Raw genomic sequence first — 17,811 nt, 5'->3', positions numbered from 1 at the left:
GTTGCATGGTCTACTGACGGAGCCAGTCAGGTGCCCCGAATTCATTCATTTTAAAACTGTATTAGTGTGCCATTTGAATTTGTTCCATAATTCATTATCAGGCCATATTGATGGATACAGGGTTGCATCCAATTTTCACTATTGGATACTTGTCTTGTTTTTCATTTCTTTGTATAAGGAGGCTTTCTATACCTAGTATAGAGCCCAGCACAGGGCTTGAACTCACAACCATGAGATCAAGAGTCAGATGCTTAACCTACTGAGCCACCAAGTTGTCCCTCCAGTTTTCACTATTATGAACAATGTACATACATATTATTGTACATATATATTTGCACAGTTTGGGAGACTTCTAGGATGAAAAATGATGTAAGATACTGCCAAATCACCATCTAAAAACTTGTGCTACCAACAGTTACTATGTATTGTCCCACCAACAGTTACTATGTCCCACCAACAGTTACTATGAATGCCATTTCCCCACATCCTTACGAACTATGGGTATTATCATTTAAAATAATGATAATATTTTAATGAGGCTGAGTATCTTCTCATATCCTTATTATCCATCTACATTATTCCGTGAATTATCTATTCACATCCTTTGCCTATTTGTTATTATAGTGTAGTTTTGGTCTGTGAATTCTTATTGGGCAATAATCATTGGCTTGATAAAAAAAAAATTAGGAAGTCTTTATACCAAATTGCTGACAGTATTTATTTACCTCCAGGGAGTGAGATATAGAAAATAAGGGGGATATCTTCATTTTTATTTTATATCATCCTGTATTATTTTACAATGTATTTGTATTACTTTGTGATTAAAAAATAATAATACAGAGGAAATCAATTACAGTAACAAATAAATCTTTGGCCTTGGATTCTCAATGGCTGGAAATTCCTGTTGGGCAAAAGTTTTTATTGATTACAAATTATTTTATGGTTTATATGCAAAAAAAAATTATTGAATGCCTCCTAGTGAACTGGCACTGCCCTAGACACTTTCATAGATCTTTCATCCTCATCCTCACAACAGCCCTGTGAGGTAGGAATTGGTCCCATTTTACAGAGTTCTTAATAGGCAGGAGATTATTTCTTGATATACTTCTATTTGCCACATGTTTTCATGGGCTAGAGGTTCTTATTCGCTGGTGATTCATTGGTCAAGAGCTCTTTTTGCCCAAGAGTTCCTATAGGTTGTTCTAAGACTCAAATAACCCAAATACTAGAAATCCCCCCCCCCATAGATGTGATAGGGTAGGTGGGTTAAAAATGGAGGAAGGAGAGTCCATAGTTCTCCCTCTAAGCACCACTGAGCACCACTGAGTTTGCTTTGGTCACCCATTCAAGGTGGAGGATGGCAGGGGTGGGAGGACGGGGGAGAGGAGAGAAAGTGGTTATAACTCTTCTCGCTTCTTCAGGATGAGCTTCCTCACGAGTGCTGTGATCTGGGGCCTGATCTCCTCCACCGACACAGTTGGGTCCCAAGCCCCGACTACCTTTCCATCTGGGGCCACTAGGTATTTCCAGAAGTTCCAGGTGGGCTCCTTCCCAGAAGTCTCTAGAGAAAAAGGAAGAAGGAGAGCAAAGTGTGCTTCCCTGTGCCTCCTCTCCTGGAATTCCATTACCGGTGTCCATCCTTCCGTTGAAGCAGTGGTTCTATTAGTTAGAATTTTTTTTTTTTCTATTAGTTAGAATTAACTAAAGAACTTTTAAATATCCTGATGCCCATGGGGCACCTGGGTGTCTCAGTTGGTTAAGTGTCTGCCTTCAGCTCAAGTCATGATCTTGGGGTCCTGAAATCGAGCCCTGCATTGGGCTCCCTGCTCAGCGGAGTGTCTGCTTCTCCCTCTCTCTCTGCCCCTCCCTCTCTCTCTGCCCCTCCTTCCTGCCCATGCATGTGCTCTCTCTCTCTCACTTTCTTACTCTCTCTCTTTCAAGTAAATAAAATTTTTAAAATCAAATCAAATCAAATCCTGATGCCCAGTCCACACCCCAGACTACTTAAATCGGAACCTCTGGTGTTAAGATTTAGCCATCAGTATTACTTAAAAGCTCTCCAGGAAATGTCAGTATGGCTCCAAGGTTGAGAACTATTGCTTTAGGATTGTGAAGTGCTTGATAAAGCAGTATCAGATCCTCCTTTCGTAATGTTCTCAAACTACTGAATAGTCTACACTCTATTCTCTAATGAAATCTTAATAGTTTCCAGATGTTAGTCTGTGGACTGGTTGCATCTGAATCATGGTGGTGGTGGTGGTATGGTGGGGGAGGGGAGCTAAAAGCAACAGATTCTTGGGCTCTGATTCAGTAGGTGTCAGTCTAAAGCGCTTTTAAGAGCTCCCCAGTTGCTTCTCAAGCAGTGTTGGGTTTGATCTATAACTATGGGAACTGGAAAGGAACTAATAAAAACACACAGGGGGGAAAAAAGCAAATATTAGGATTGACCCATAGAGCAAAATTCAGATCTGCCTCAGTAAGGGATCTTTTGTTTGCTACACTGTTGTTGTAGGTGAGGGATAGGAAGGCAGTCAGAAGCATGGAATAGAAGGCAAAAATGGAGCCCCCAAAAGGAAGAGGAAGGCCCAAGGGAGGAAACAGGACCACAGTGACAAGCTTGGCCCATGACCCCGTCTTGTGGTTCTGAGGCTCCTGGGGATGCAGAAGGGATCTATTTCTGAAATATTAAGATCTGGTATTTTTGGCTCCAAAGGTTTCCCTCCCATGGTCTACAAACTTTGCCCCTAACTCAGGAAAGGAGATACCTGTCAGCCATCTTGGTCAGCCTTCTCCAGGCATGCGGCATCCCTTGTCTGTGCCTTGGTTTCTCTAACCTAAGTCCATAACCTCGACTAATTCATGTTGACTAAATCTGAGGGCCCAGTCTCCTTTTAAGAACCCCTGCATATGAAAACAGGATCCCAGAGAAGTCTTCAAGAGTAAGGGAGAACCTCAAGGCAGCAGGGTGAGGTGGGGTTAGAGATATTCTAAGGTAGGAATACCTCTCAGCCCACCCTCAAAGATTAGTGCTGGAACAGACCACGAACCTACATGTAGGGGTCTGGAAGGGACCCCAGGTCACCCAGCCCTCCAGTGGCTTCTGCTGCCCAGGGAGCCATGGCCTCAGCCAGCTACAGGAAGATGAGGGAAAGGATCAGGACTCACGGATCAGGTACTTGAAGGCAGGGTGGGCACCGGTACCAGTGACTGCGACCTTGCTAAACATGGGGAAAGAAACACTGTAGGTGCGGCGGGCGAAGCTCTCGATCTCCTTGTTGCTGTCGGGCTCCTGCTGGCCGAACTGGTTGCAGGGGAAGGCAAGCACATTGAAGTGGTGGGGCCCCAGGTCCCGCTGCAGCTGCTGCAAGGCTCGGTAGTGCTGGTCCGTGAAGCCGCACTCGCTAGCCACATTCACCACCAGGGACACCTGGGCACCAAAAACAAAACCCAGACACATACACAACCCAGTGATGAGTCATGCACTTGTACATGACCTAACACGCCCACACAGTGAGCTCCCCAATAATTAATGCTTTCTCATAAATACAAAGACACAACGTACACATATGTAAACATGCAGTCCTCGCATAGATAGAAGAACACATGCAGGCACAAATGAAATCAAACACGCAGATATGTGTGCACACACATACATGAACACACATGAGGATGAGAACACACTATCCATAAATGGGGATGCGTATGCCCCAAGATACAAAATATATCAGAGCACATCACACGTGCCCATAAACACACACATTTACAGAAAGAGACTCACACGCTGGTGAGCTCCCATCAGGAGGTAATGTGGAGGAGTGGAAAGGCAGATCTGGGTTCAATTTCTGGCTCAGTCAACCGGCACTCATCACTTTAGATGGTCTCCCTTGTAATAAACTCACTGTGAACCCACTGAAGACTACGCCTGCTTCATTCCTGGGCTTAACACATGGAAAAGAAAGCAGAAAGTGTGTGCGGAATGAATAAGTTAGTGTGCACACAGTCACCTGCTGCGGTATATAGACAGACATGGATTTTCTTCATAAAAGGACCCCATGGCAATCCATCCCATTTTGCCCCTCTCCCTCCAGCGCACAAATATCACTTTCTTGAGTCTAACTTAACTAATCCTTAAATTTATTATCACTTTATAATAAATGCATTTATTTATAGCCTCTAGGTGATAAATACAAAGCTGGCTGGTAGAACTCAGTTATGATACTGCAGTTAGAAATTTGGCACCAGTGCTGTTTTTAGCTTCTAGTTATACATTGTTAAAGAATTCTTAAATCTGGGGCGCCTGGGTGGCTCAGTGGGTTAAGCGTCTGCCTTTAGCTCAGGTCATGATCCTGAGGTCCTAGGATCCAGCCCCACATTGGGCTCTCTGCTCAGCAGGGACTCTGCTTCTTCCTCTGTGCTCTCTCTCTCTCTCAAATAAATAAAATCTTAAAAAAAAAAATTGCTAAATCTTACCCTGTGTCTGGGCCGCCTGACCCTATCTCTTTGGCCGCTTTTCTAGAAGAGCAGGGATTATACTAGCTGTCTCTGTAAAGAGGGCCACCTCCCAGGGGCAGTCTCACACTAGGCATGCACAGGCACAAATTGCTCAGGCCATGCAGAGTTTCTTACCTCAGTACTAGGGACATTTTGAACTAGATATTTCTTTATTATGCAGGGGCTATCCTATTCATTGTAGGAAGCTTAGCAGTACCCCTGGCCTCTACCCACCAGATGTCTAGTTTTGGCAGTCAAAAATGTCTCCAAACATTGCTGTATGTCTCCTAGAGGAGTTGACAACTACTTGGCTGGATGATGAGAACTGTTGAGTTATAACTCTCCTACCCTGCCTCCACCAGACAAGGAAGGACCCATCCTATGGAGCCACCTCCCTCATTGGTGTCAGCATGTCATATTCTGCCTGTGGTGGTGAGAAACTAGGACCCTTAACTCCCTTCCCTAGTTAGCAGTCTTCCTCTTTCTTCTTCTCATTCTGCCCATGGGTCCTGTCCTCATGCTTGAATTAAAGCACCTTTTTGCACCAGACTGGATACCTGGGCAATGAGAACATTAAAGGTTTCTTATTTTTAACCTACATTTGTACATCTGCCCACTCTTTTAGAAAGAGGGAAATTCGGTTTCTAGTTCCATTCCTGAAACCAAAAAGTTTATCCTTAAAGTGACCAAAACACGGATGGGCAGATACACCCAAATACACATAGCTAATTTATATGTATGTCTAGCCAAACACACAGACTCAAGTGTGCACACAGAAGTAAACAAACCATTCGCATACATGCTACACTCAGGCCCACAGGTACATAAGCTCACACCTGAGACAAGTGCTTTCCCAGGTGGTCACCTATTCATCCATACTCAACACTGGTCTAAATGACAGCCTTCCCAGTTAGCCTGAGAGCACAAACCGTAACCTCTTGTTCATGGCTTTGTCTCCAGGGTTGGACCCAGTGCCACGCAGGTACTGGGAGCCAGGAAATCTTTTTCAATTTTTAAAAAAAGACTATTAAGATACACATAATGAGTCAGTAATTATTTACAGGTAAATAAATGGCCCCTATCATCCAAGTAGTAGACCCAGCTTGGATTAATTCACAGAATCCTTTACAGCTTCCTTGGAACGACTATTCCTGGTTTCCCTTTAAACCTCGCAATTATGGGTTTGGGCTTTGGACCTGGACTGCCTGGGTTCAAATTCTTACTTTATCTCTTGGTAGGTATGTGATTTTGTTCTGTTTGTTTGTTTGTTTCAATTCCTTTTGGATTGATTTCTTGGCTTCTCATTCCTGTACTTTTTAGGATTTACCAATGACCTAGAGTATTAAACACTCAGAATTCTGGGATCACTTCTCTGGGTCATTTTTCTCCAAGATTTCTGTTCCTCACATTCTGAGTGCCTTATTAATTCTAAAAATAAATAGACTTTGTTCTATTTATGTCTTAGCAGTTAGTACCACTGTACTAGGAATTACCTTGTTCACTTCTCTGTTTCTGTTTATGGTCTCTCTCTTTTTCATTTCATATAAGCTCTATTAAAGTGGAAACTTGTTTGTTTTGTTCACCACTGTATCCCGAGCACCGGCCTAGTACTTAGCATACAGTAGGTGCTCAATAATAATGAATGAATGAATGAATGAATGATATAGCAGAGCTAAATCTGGAGCTCTCTGTCAGCCTGCACTAGAAGGAAGGTAAGACCTGACTGGGAATGGGCCCTACTCTTACTGGCTTTTTGTCCTCAGTCCTGGATGAGTTTCCTGCGGGGGCCCACCAAACACAGGTATAGAGCACTCTACCAGGTTCTTCTGATGTAGGAAAATGTTGAGTTTCAGAGCCGACAGCCAAGAAAGAATTCTTGAGAAGTCTGGTGCAAAAAGGTGCTTTAATTCAAGCATGAGGACAGGACCCATGGGTAGAACGAGCTGCACTGGGGTCATGAGCTGTGGCTGATTATATACTTTCAGGTTGAGATGGGGTTAGGGATAGCACAAGCCTCCAAGGTATTTTGGAAACAAGGTTTCCAGGATCCTGAGGGGGCTAGCCATTGTTGGGAAAAGGTCATTTATTACTGTTTAGTAAAAACTCAGTCCTGAGGCCCTCCATATGTATATCAGTAGGTCATTTGCTTGGAGGATGATTGCTGACATATATCTTAGAGGGTAGAGACAAAGGAAGTTTCCAAAGGAAACTTGTTAAAGTAGACACACAGGATCCTGGGAGGTCAGGCTAAGATTGCCTCTTGCCCTTAGCAAAGTGTCAGCATCGAGGTAGCTGAGCTCCTAGAAGAGCATCAACCTGTTTCAAGGACTTGTCAATGGGCTGTAGGCGGTAAGGAAACTTAATTTTTTCTTTTGCCTTTGTTTCCCAAGTCACTTCCACACTATTGTCTCATTTGAAATTCACAACACCTTGGGGAACAATCAGGACAAGGAATATTGCCCCCAGGATTCCCAGCATAACTGGGCATTTTAAGGTTTAGAAAGTGCATTCTTCACTAAAGACTTTCTCCCAGGAGAAAAATGCTGATAGCCATTTTTGTGCAGTCCTTCCAAATCTGGATGCTGTCCCTATGTGTCCATTACCAACTCCTGACCTTTCCCACAACAAGGCCCTACCTAGGTTCATTTCTTTCTTTTCTGTCCTTCTTTTTTTTTTTTTTTTTTGTCTCCGGTCCATCTTGGGAAATGGACTTTGAGCACTCTTCATTACACCCAGTGCAAAATCTAGGCCTCTGAATATAGTGTTCAACGCCCCTCTCGGGCCCTCCCTACTCCCTTCAGCCTCATCTTCTACCACTAAGCCTCAGGCTTTATACTCCTGCAAGCAGAACCCTTGAAGCCCACCCACCCATCCTCCGTCCTTCTTGCTGTTTGCTTCTGAGCCTTGGTATGAACAGTTTTTGCCTGGAATGTTCTTGGTCTTGCCAAAACTCATCTTTGTTTCCAAGACTCACCCAGGCACATTTCTCTTTGAGTCCTCTCTGAGCTAAGGAGATAGCAGTTAGCCTGGGTGATGTGGAGCCCAGCCCCAGCTGCCATCTTAGGAGTTTGCCTAGAGAAGTCCACAGATGGGTGTGTGATTCTCCTCCAGGCTCTGTACTTTCTAGAGCTGTGTGACCCTGTGCAAATAACCTTTCCTCTGCTGGCCCCAGTGTCCCCTCTAAAGGGAGATCTGAACAGATAACCCCCAATACACTGCGCATTCATTTTCACAGTGCTCTCATTAGATTCAAGAGCAGCAACAATCCCAGCTCCAGACGCGGAAACTGGGGGTGGGAGAGACAAAGGCGGCAGGATGCTGGGGTTACTTTCCGACCCGTGCATGACAAAGGCTGGGCTGAGGCGATCAGCCTCTGGGAGAGGTCCGGACTCCAAAGCCCAAAGTCGCTCGCTGGGAGGGAAATCCTCGTCCGCTGGGAGAGTTTCGGGTTTCACTGTGTGCCGGGGCCGTGCCACGTCGTCGCGGGACAGACCCAGAGCAGGATCTGGGGGCGCTGCACCCCGCGGGGAATGCCTGGGGTGGTGGGAGCCAGGGCAGAGCCGCGGAGCCTCCTCGGAGCCACACCCTCTGGGTCCTGGGTCGCGGGGCTCGAGCACCCAGGCCCTGCCCGGGAGGGGCCGAGGCTGCCGCGGGCGGACACTCACCGAACCGCGGTACTTCTCCAGCGACACCAGCTTGCCCCGGATGTTGACCGCCTTGAAGTCGTAGAAGTCCTGCTCCCGCTGCGCGTAGGCCGCGGCCGACAGGAGCAGCCACGCCGCCACCAGTGTAGCCACCATGACTGGCTCCCGAGCTGGCGGCGCCGCGAGGGCAAAATCGAGGCGGGGGGACCCAGCGTGGGGGGCGGGCGGAGGCGGCTCCGGCGCCGGGCGGCTGGGGAGACTGGGCGCGCCCCCTCGCCTTCTGCCTCGCTGGCGCTGGAGCACCGGGCTCTGGACCTCAGTCTCCCCACCAGCACCGGGCGAGCGTCCGACTGCGCGCCGGTTCCCGGGCCCCAGAAACATGGTTTGGGGATTCTGACCGCTGAGACCATTCAAATCAGTGACAGTGAGGCTTCTCCATCCAGGATGCAGCGACTCGGTCGGGAAAGGGAGGTGAAAACTGGATCTGAAAGCTCAGCTTTTAATGAGCTCAGTGACCGACCTTAAGCTGGTCACGCGACTTCAGTGGGCTTCCCCTTCTCCGTCCGTTCAGTGGAGGCTGGCTAGTCCCCCTTCCTGACGCCCCTAGACGATATAGAATGGGAGTAACAGAAAAATGGAGGTGAAACTGACAGAAGAAAAAGAAACAAAGGCCAGACTTTGCTTCCGCCGGCAGAATTCCTGAGGCTTAGTGATTGTAACACTCCTACATCTCTCTCAAAGACTTCCTTTATTGCTTTACCGTTATAGCTTTGCTCTTATTAATGACACTTTCCCTGATAGCTGTAAACACTCCCCAAGATATATTTGCAATTACCTCCTGAGCATATGGCCCAATGAGAGACAACCGAAGGGTTCATGACTGATGTTTTACTAGGCAGTAGTAAATAACCTTATCTTAGCAGCACCTAGCCCCCTCAAAGTCCTGGAAGCTTTACTTCCAAATTCCTTAGAGACTTAGTTCATCCCTAAACCCCACTAACTAAAAAGGATATCATCAGTCACTCCTCCCAATCCCAGTGCAGTTCTTTCTGTCCACGGGTCCTGGCCCCGTGCTTAGGAAAAGCATCTTTTTGCACCAAAAATGTCTCAAGAATCATTTCTTGACCATTTTCTCCTGGTCCATATCACTTCAGAGTGCTTCGTCAGCTGAAGGGTGCCTACAAACTTTAGGGGAATGAATGTACATTTCCTGAAAGAGATGGCACAGACACAGGGGAGAAAAGACAGAGGGCCTGTTGCAGGTGGGGTTTGGGGGAAGCAGATTCTGAATAGAGGTTACAGTTCAGGAATTTATAAGGGAACACCTGTGGAATCAACACCTGTGGAAGGGAGGGAGGGAACAGGAGTGGGCACAAGTCCAGAGCTCCTTGCAGGCCCAAGGACAGTCTTGGCTGACCACATGGAGTCTCTGGAGACTCTGGAGCTAGAACGGCCCATCAGGGTAGTCCCCAGATTAGCTAAAATGGCCAGGCCAGGGCTTTATATTCCTGCCTCACCAGTCTTTGGATGTGGGGCCATGTGGAAAGGGGCATGAGGGAAGCCAAGGTGACCTTGTCCTTGGAGGGGCCGATCGTTAAAGGCTTTCCACTGACCACACTCCCAGCAGTTGATATCTCAGGTCTTCACTGATGGGGAATCTAGGTGGCACATCACAGTCCCTCCCACATTCAGAAAACCCTTACTGAGCCCCATGAAGTGCCAAGCATGGTGCTGGGTGCTGACGCTGTGCTGGTTCTTCAGGAGCTGATAGGCTGCTGTTAGAGAACAGCCGGGGCACACAGGTGCAAGAACTCTTGGCTCCAGGGGTCCCAAACAGACCAAGTTCAGCCACTTGTTACTGACAAAATCAAAGGCAGAGAGATGAGTGGTTGTAAAATGAGAAAGGAGTTTATTTCAGTGAGGCGAACATCGGAAGACAGCAGATTAACCTCTCAAAGACTATCTCCAAAGTGCCAAGAGTACTTCCAGATTTATATATGGAAAATGTGGGGCAAAAGTGGGTGGCTATGTGCAGGGAGGGAGTGGCAGTCAAATTGATCACTGTCTTGGAGTCAGTCATGGTCAGGGTCTTGCTGGCTCAAGGCAGTCTTGATTGCTTAAAAGGGTGGTTTGGGTTCCCATCAGGGGATGCTTTACCTGCAAGGTCTTCCATTTGAGCCAAGAGACAAACTGGAAAAAAAGAGCCCAACCGAGGAATTTTGAGGTCAAAATGGAGGCAGCTGAAGTCCTCTTTCATGAGAAACCAGGTAAACTGGAGATTTGTTGTAATGTTGTAAGGGCGAAGCACTCCTATAGTCATTCAACAAACACTCATTGAGCACCTGGTCTGTACCAGGTTCTGCTCTAGGCACCTCTTATGCAGTGATAAACAAGACCATGCTGTCCTACCCAGGGGGAGACAGGTATTAATTAATTCATAAATAGGTCTCTAATTAATACTGTGTTAAGTACCACCTAAACTAGCTTGGTGAGGGAAAGGGAGGCAGGCAAGGAGGGCTTCCCAGAGGAAGGAAAGTTTGATCTGCACTCTGAAGAATAAGCAAAAAGTAGCCAGGTTGAAGCAAGGAAGCAAGTGCAAAGGTCCTGACAGAAAGAGAAACATGGTGCATTGAGAAGCAAAAAAGACTAGTCTGGTTGGAGCACAGAAAGCAAAGGGTGAGAGGGGAAGGTAATGCGGTAGGTAAGGGGTGAAATCACAAAGTAGCTAGTAGGCCACAATAAAGATTATGGTCTTAAGCCAAGAATTGAGGGTGGTTTATTGTTGTAGTTTTATCTTTTCTTTTTTTTTTTTTTTTTCCTCTTAGAGGTGGAAAGGGGAGGGGCAGAGGAAGAGGGAAAGAATCTTAAGCAGGCTCCACGCCTAGTGCAGATCTTGATCTCATGACCCTGAGATCAGGACCTCAGCTGAAATCAAGAGTCAATGTTTAACTGACTGAGCCACCCAAGTGCCCATTGATGTTGTTAGTTAAAGTACAGGAGTCGGGGCGCCTGGGTGGCTCAGTGGGTTAAATCCTCTGCCTTCAGCTCAGGTCATGATCCCAGGGTTCTGGGATGGAGCCCTGCATCAGGCCCTCTGCTCAGCGGGAGCCTGCTTCCCTTTCTCTCTCAGCCTGCCTGTGATCTCTGTCTGTCAAATAAATAAATAAATAAATAAATGTTGAAAATAAAGTACAGGAGTGGCAGGGAGTCTTATGATGTTGAAAGATCCCTCTGGCTGTTCCAAGGAGAGTGGATAGAAATGGGAAAGAGCACAAGCATGCTAGACACTGAGGTAGAGGAAACTCTGGGCTTTTAAGGCCTAGAGGCAGTTGCTAAACTAACAGTCAGGAAAGTCTTCCTGGAGGTAGGTAGTAACACTAGAATCATGTCTTCAGAGAGGAATGAGAATTCTCCAGTTTGGGGAAGGGGAGGGCAAAATGTCAACCTGAGAGAGCAGTGTCTGTGGGGGCACAGAGTCTTCATAAGAGTCTGCCTAGCAGTTGGGATGAGAAGGGTAGAGGATAGATGAGATTGGAGCAGTCCTCAGGGTCCAGATAGAGAAGGGTCTTAAGTACCAAGCCATGGAGCTCAGACTTCACTCTATACTGTGACGAGAGAAGTTTTGGAAGGTGGGCACAAGATCACATAGTTAATGAAACTCAAATTCAGGCCTTCAAATTCAGAACATGGGATCTTTCTGACCTGCCAAGGTGGCCTCTGTCTTCAGGAGCACACAAAATTATCAAGGAGAGGAGGAGGGGCGCCTGGGTGGCTCAGTCGTTAAGCATCTGCCTTCCGCTCAGATCATGAGCTCCACATCAGGCTCCCTGCTTAGCTGGAAGCCTGCTTCCCCCTCTCCCACGCCCCCTGCTTATGTTCCCTCTCTCGCTATGTCTTCTATCAAATAAATAAATAAAATCCTTAAAAAAAAAAAAAAAAAGTAGAGGAGGAAAAGAAGAAGAGGTGCTCCCGGCAAGTGCCAAGACAGAAATCAAGTGCTCCTGCCATTTCCACTCCCTCCCCCACCTTCACCGTGGGAGCCTCAGGCCTATGATGCTTCTATGGTATTAAATGGCTCCTGCTTAACTCTGCCCCATGAAGATGTTGATCTCTCTTCCTGCCACCTGTCCCTTTCACTCAGCCTGTCCCTGGATGTCCCAATAACCATGAGTTCTCAAATTCTGCTGTATACAACTTAAGAGTTTTGCAAGCTTGGCCAAGCTATTTCCTGTAAAAATCCAGATAAGTAGGCATTTCTATTAAGTAGGGAAAAAAAAATAGTGATGTAATGTTTCTCACTTAAATTTCTCTTCTGGGGCCTATCCTCCTCCCTGTTGAAAACCCAGCTCAGATATCACCCTCCTCTGGTACTACACTTAATCAATCTTTCTTCTCTGATGCCTCTGTAGCTAGTACATTTTGCTCCTGGTGGGGTGGTGATAATATTGTGTAGTTATCTGTTTCCATGGCCATCTTTCCCATCAGCTGTTGGGGCAGGCTGGACCATATCAGAATCATCATTGTCCCCCTGGCATACACTAGCTACTCAGTAAATGTTCATTTTTCTTAAACCTTCTGGTGACTTTCATTACTTGTCTGTGCTAGAATCTGAGATGAGATGCTATTGATTTTAGCCATCAGTGTATATTTTGTGATTTTATTTTCAGTCCACTATGAATTTTTTGTGTTTCCGAAAGAGCACAGCTATTTCTAAGTATTCTATTAAGTGGGAGACCCACACAGTCAGCTGAGTGCCTGAAAGGGTAAGGGACTCACTCCTGGATATCCTGTACTTCTCTTCCCCATAATACGCTCAAAGAAGCTTTATATAGGTATTTAGAATTTTTTTTTTAAAGATTTTTATTTATTTATTTGACAGACAGAGATCACAAGGAGACAGAGAGGCAGGCAGAGAAAGAGAAGGAAGCAGGCTCCCTGCTGAGCAGAGAGCCCGATGTGGGCCTCGATCCCAGGACCCTGGGATCATGACCTGAGCCGAAGGCAGAGGCTTTAACCCACTGAGCCACCCAGGCGCCCTTTAGAATATTTTCATTAATGTTTTGTTCATTCCTCAAATTATTGATCACCTGCTATCCACAAAATACATTTTTTAAAAGATTGTATTTATTTATTTGACAGAGAGAGAGAGTGAAAGAGCATAAGTAGGGGGTACAGCAGAGGGAAAGGGAGAAGCAGGCTCCCCACTGAGCAGGGAGACAGATATGGGGCTCGATCCCAGGACCCTGCAATCCAGGGCCTGAGCTGAAGGCAGACACTTAACTGAGCCACCCAGGAGCACCAACAGAACACATTTTAAAGGCTAGGAATATAGTAGTTAATAGGAGAGACAAAAAAAAAAAAAGACAATAGTTCTTGAACTTACATTCTTATAGGAGGAAAACGAATAAAATGTATAATATGAAACATATAGTTCATTAGATGGTGGTAACTGGGGAGAAGGATAGAGAATGTGGTGGTGAATGGGGGCGGGGAATGGGAAGGATTTTGCAACTTTAATTCAAATTATCAGGAGGCCTCGCGAGAAAGTGGTATTTGAGCAAAGACTGAAGAAAGAGAGTAAACAATGGGGAGAACTAGTAGAAGAGCAACAGTCCAGACAGAGGAAACAGCAAGTCCACAGGCCCCACGCCAGGAGCATGAAGGTGTGTTTGGAGAACAGCAAAGAGGCCAGTGTGGCTGGAATGGAGCGGGTGAGGGAACAGTAGCAGGAGATGACAATAGAGAGGTAATGGGAGGGGAGCAGGCTGATACTGTAGGGCCTCACAAACCGTTGTAAAGACATTGGCTTGGAAGCTGAGATGTTGAGCCAGGTGGGAAGCAGCCTTTAAGATGTTGTAAGCAGTTGAGACGCCTGGGTGGCTCAGTCCGTTGAGCATGGGACACAGGTCATGATTTCAGGGTGGTGGTGATGTAGTTTCTGAATATTGGTGAGGTCCAGAGCCAATGACCAAGAAAGAATTCTTGAGACATCTTTGGTGCAAAAACATGGTTTTATTAAAGCACTGGGACAGGACCCGTGGGCAGGAAGAGCTGCTGCCCCAAGGTTCTGAGGGGTGACTGATTGTATTGAGAGACATAGGGAAAAGGTAGTTTTTCAAAAGATTTCTGTATGCTAAGGACGATCTACAAGATACTAGATGCCTTGTCATTGTCAAGTTAAAGTGATTTTTCCCTCTAGTAAAGCATTAATATGAAGATAGTTGGGAGTTTCCTTCTGGAAGTTAGGTTATTAACAATGCTTTTACTCTTGTAAGTCACTAAGACGTTTGTAACTGAGGGAGACTTCCGGTTTACTGGACTGTGATCTCTATCAGTTAACCATTTGTTTTTCCTTCCCTTAGCTTTAGGGCAGCAAGCAGTGCCTGAGAAATGTCACGTATAGTCCCCTGGGAGTGAGGGGGATTACAGAGTGTCAGCTTGTGGGGTTTTTTTTTTTTTTTTTTTTTAAATGATTTTAGTTATTTATTTGACAGAGAGAGACATAGTGAGAGAGGGAACACAAGCAGGGGGAGTGGAAGAGGGAGAAGCAGGCTTCCTGCTGAGCAGGAAGCCCTATGCAGGATCAATCCCAGGACCCTGGGATCATGACCTGAGCCCAAGGCAGACACTTACCAACTGAACCACCCAAGCATCTCAGCTTGCCTTCACTCCCGCATCAGCGGTATGGAGCTCTGTGGGCAGCTTAGAGTCTGCTTGTCCTTCTCCCTCTGCCTCCCACCCCCGCTTTCTTTCTCGCCTGTGTGCAGGTGTGTGTCCACACAGTTCCTCACTCTTTCTCTCAAATAAATAAAGTATTTAAAAAAAAAAATGTAAAAAGAAAAAAAAGTTTTAAGCAGAGGAGTGGCATTTCTAATTCATATTTTAACAGAATCTCTCTGACTGCACCATTGAAGCAAGGAGATCAGTCAAGAGTCTAGTGCAATAACTGATTGGCTTAGAAGAAAGAGATGGTGGTAGAGGTGGTGCAAAGTAGTCAGGTTTGAAAGGAGATGCAGAAGGATTTCCTGATAGTTGGAGGTAGGGTGTGAGAAAGAGAAGAGTCATGGATGACTTTCTAAGGTTTTGGCCAAAGCAACTGGAAAGATGAAGTTTTGCCATCGACTGAAATGAAGATGCCTGGGGCGCCTGTGTGGCTCAGTGGGTTAAAGCCCCTGCCTTCAGTTCAGGTCATGATCCCAGGGTTCTGGGATCCAGCCCCAAACCGGGCTCTCTGCTCAGCGGGGAGCCTGCTTCCTCCTCTCTCTCTGCCTACTTGTGATCTCTGTCTGTCAAATAAATAAATAAAATCTTAAAAAAAAAAAAGAAAGAAATGAAGATGCCTACAGTGGCAGCTGGTTCGGGATGGAAGATCAAGAGCTCAGTTCTGGAGTTGCTTATGAGTAGGAGTGTGCTGGTGAATATTTGACAACTGGTTCTCCGAGGGAAAAAGGGATGTGAGTGTGTGTGTGTGTGTTCATATAAATTTATTATAAATGGACACATACCACCCAATTCACAAATAATAAAATTTAGTAGCTCTCCTCCATCTGTGGAAGATAGGTTCCAAGATCCACAGTAGATGCCTGAAACCTGTGGTAGTATTGAACCCTATATGAAACTATGTTTTGGTATGCCTGGGTGGCTCAGTTAGTTAAGCATCTGAATCTTGATTTCAGCTCAGGTCATGATCTCAGGGTCATGGGACTGAGCTGTTTTAGACTCCTTGTTCCGCAGGAAGTCAGCTTCTCTTCCTCTCCCTCTGCCCTCCCCTAAAAAAAACCAAACAAAAAAAAACCAAACAAAAAACCCCACAAACCTAAGATTTTTTTCTATAAATGCATATGCGAGAGAGTTTAATTTATAAATAGGCACAGTCTGAGATTGAAAACAAGTGCAAGTAATAAAATAGAACAATTATAACAAAATAGTATAAAAGTTACATAGTGTGGTCCTTCTCTCAAAATATCTTGCGCTGTGTTTGTAGTCAGGGTGCAGGGGTACAAGAGCACCCGGCTTTTCAGGCCACTTGTTGCTGACAAAGTCCAAAGGCAGAGAGATGAGTGGTGGTCAAACATGAAAGGAGTTTATTTCAGTAAGGCCAACAGCGGGAAGACAATGGACTAATGCGTCTCAAAGTCTGTCTCCAAAGTGTCCAGAACACTTCTAGGTTTCTTTCACAATACAGGTAGTTGTATTGTGGAAGATGTGGGATAGTGGTGGGCGGGTACAGGCAGGTGCACAGTAAAGGTCAGGTTGATCATTATCTTGGGGTCAATCACCAGCTGGGTCTTGCTGGCTCAGGGCAGTCCTCATTGCTTGAGAGGGCATTTTGGGTTACCAGTAGGGGATGCTTTGCCTACAGGGTCTTCTGCCTGAGTTAAGAGATGGGGGGTGCAGAGGAAGAACTTCATCAATGTGTGGAGCACCTGGGTGACTCAGTCATTAAGGTGTCTCAAAGGTGTTTGCCTTCAGCTCGGGTCATGATCCCAGAGTGCTGAGATCATGGCCCGCCTGCTCCGAGGGAAGCCTGCTTCTCCCACTGCCCCCCCCACCCGCCCGTGCCCTTTCTCTCTGTCTCTCTCTGTGTCAAATAAATAAATAAAATCTTAAAAAAAAAAAAAAGATCTTTATCAGTGTGAAAGTACAGATTAAGGTCACAATACAGGTAGTTGCCTCCTCTTTTATAGTCTCCCTTCTTGTGATGATGTGAAGTGGGGTGAATGTCTAGGCATTTGTGATGTAGTATTAGGGGACTATTGGCCTCCTGATGGCACATTGGAAGGAAGACTTTTTCCAGACAGCAGTTGACCTGGATAAGTGAAACTCCAGAAGGCAAAGCCTCAGAGAAGGGAGGACTTTATATAATACTCCTTATCATAAACTCCATATGGCCAATTTATTCTCACAGAATGCTTTCATCAGTTTTTGCCAAAACTTGTCTGTTTGTTTTTCAATGAATTTTAAAAGTTATTTATTTAAGGACTCTCTACACCCATCATGGGTCTCAGATTCACAACCCCAGGGTCAAGAGTCTTGCACTCTATGGACTGAGACAGGCAGGTGCCACAATTTTTGCCAGATTTGTATCTGAAGCCAACTAATGGTTGCAGCTGCTGAACAAGGATTGTTCCAAGGTTCAGCCATAAAAAAAGAATGAAATCTTGCCATTTGCAACAACATGAAATGAAAATGACCCCTAGAGTAGTATACTAAGCAAAATAAGTCAGTCAGAGAAAAACAAACACCATATGATTTCACTCATATGTACAATTTAAGAAACAAAACAGACAAAGGGGGAAAAAGGGGGGGTCAACCCAAATAGCACACTCTTTTTTTTTTTTAAAGATTTTATTTATTTATTTGATGGAGATCACAAGTAGGCAGAGAGGCAGGCAGAGGGAGAGAAAGAGAAGCAGGTTCCCTGCTGAGCAGAGAGCCCTATGTGGGGCTCGATTCCATGGCCCTGGGATAATGATCCGAGCCGAAAGCAGAGGCTTTAACCCACTAAGCCACCCAGGCGCCCCCAAAAAGCACACTCTTAACTATAGAAAACAAACAGATGGTCACCAGTGGGGAGATGGGTGGGCAAAGGGGTGATACAGGGAAGGTGATTAAGAGTATACTTACAGTGATGAGCACTGAGTAGCATACAGAATTGGTAAATCACTACATTGTA

At 45.8% G+C, this 17,811-nt stretch overlaps 1 protein-coding gene across 1 annotated transcript; it reads right to left on the bottom strand.

The window, feature by feature from the left end:
* Positions 1-749: 749 nt before the first annotated feature.
* GPX7 (glutathione peroxidase 7) lies at positions 750-8,701 on the bottom strand. The gene is made up of 3 exons (XM_059374753.1): positions 8,157-8,701; positions 3,166-3,427; positions 750-1,561 (listed from the first exon to the last, which is right to left on the bottom strand). Exons 1-3 carry the CDS (start codon positions 8,514-8,516, stop codon positions 1,398-1,400), a joined length of 786 nt encoding a protein of 261 aa, XP_059230736.1. The 5' UTR covers positions 8,517-8,701; the 3' UTR covers positions 750-1,397.
* Positions 8,702-17,811: the final 9,110 nt, after the last annotated feature.

Source organism: Mustela nigripes, chromosome 14 (assembly GCF_022355385.1).
Source record: "Mustela nigripes isolate SB6536 chromosome 14, MUSNIG.SB6536, whole genome shotgun sequence".
NCBI classification, from domain to species: Eukaryota; Metazoa; Chordata; class Mammalia; order Carnivora; family Mustelidae; genus Mustela; species Mustela nigripes.
Note: the sequence above shows the minus strand (reverse complement) of the source record. Positions and strands in the feature narration are given on the sequence as shown.

What these genes read in the sequence shown, in the direction of transcription:
- GPX7 (XM_059374753.1), bottom strand. Translation starts at nt 8,516, where the DNA reads ATGTTTCTGGGGCCCGGGAACCGGCGCGCAGTCGGACGCTCGCCCGGT. An exon ending in TGGAGAAGTACCGCGGTTCG is followed by an intron (nt 3,428 to 8,156) that starts GTGAGTGTCCGC and finishes TTTGGTGCCCAG; the next exon opens with GTGTCCCTGGTGGTGAATGT. An exon ending in TGCCTTCAAGTACCTGATCC is followed by an intron (nt 1,562 to 3,165) that starts GTGAGTCCTGAT and finishes CTTTTTCTCTAG; the next exon opens with AGACTTCTGGGAAGGAGCCC.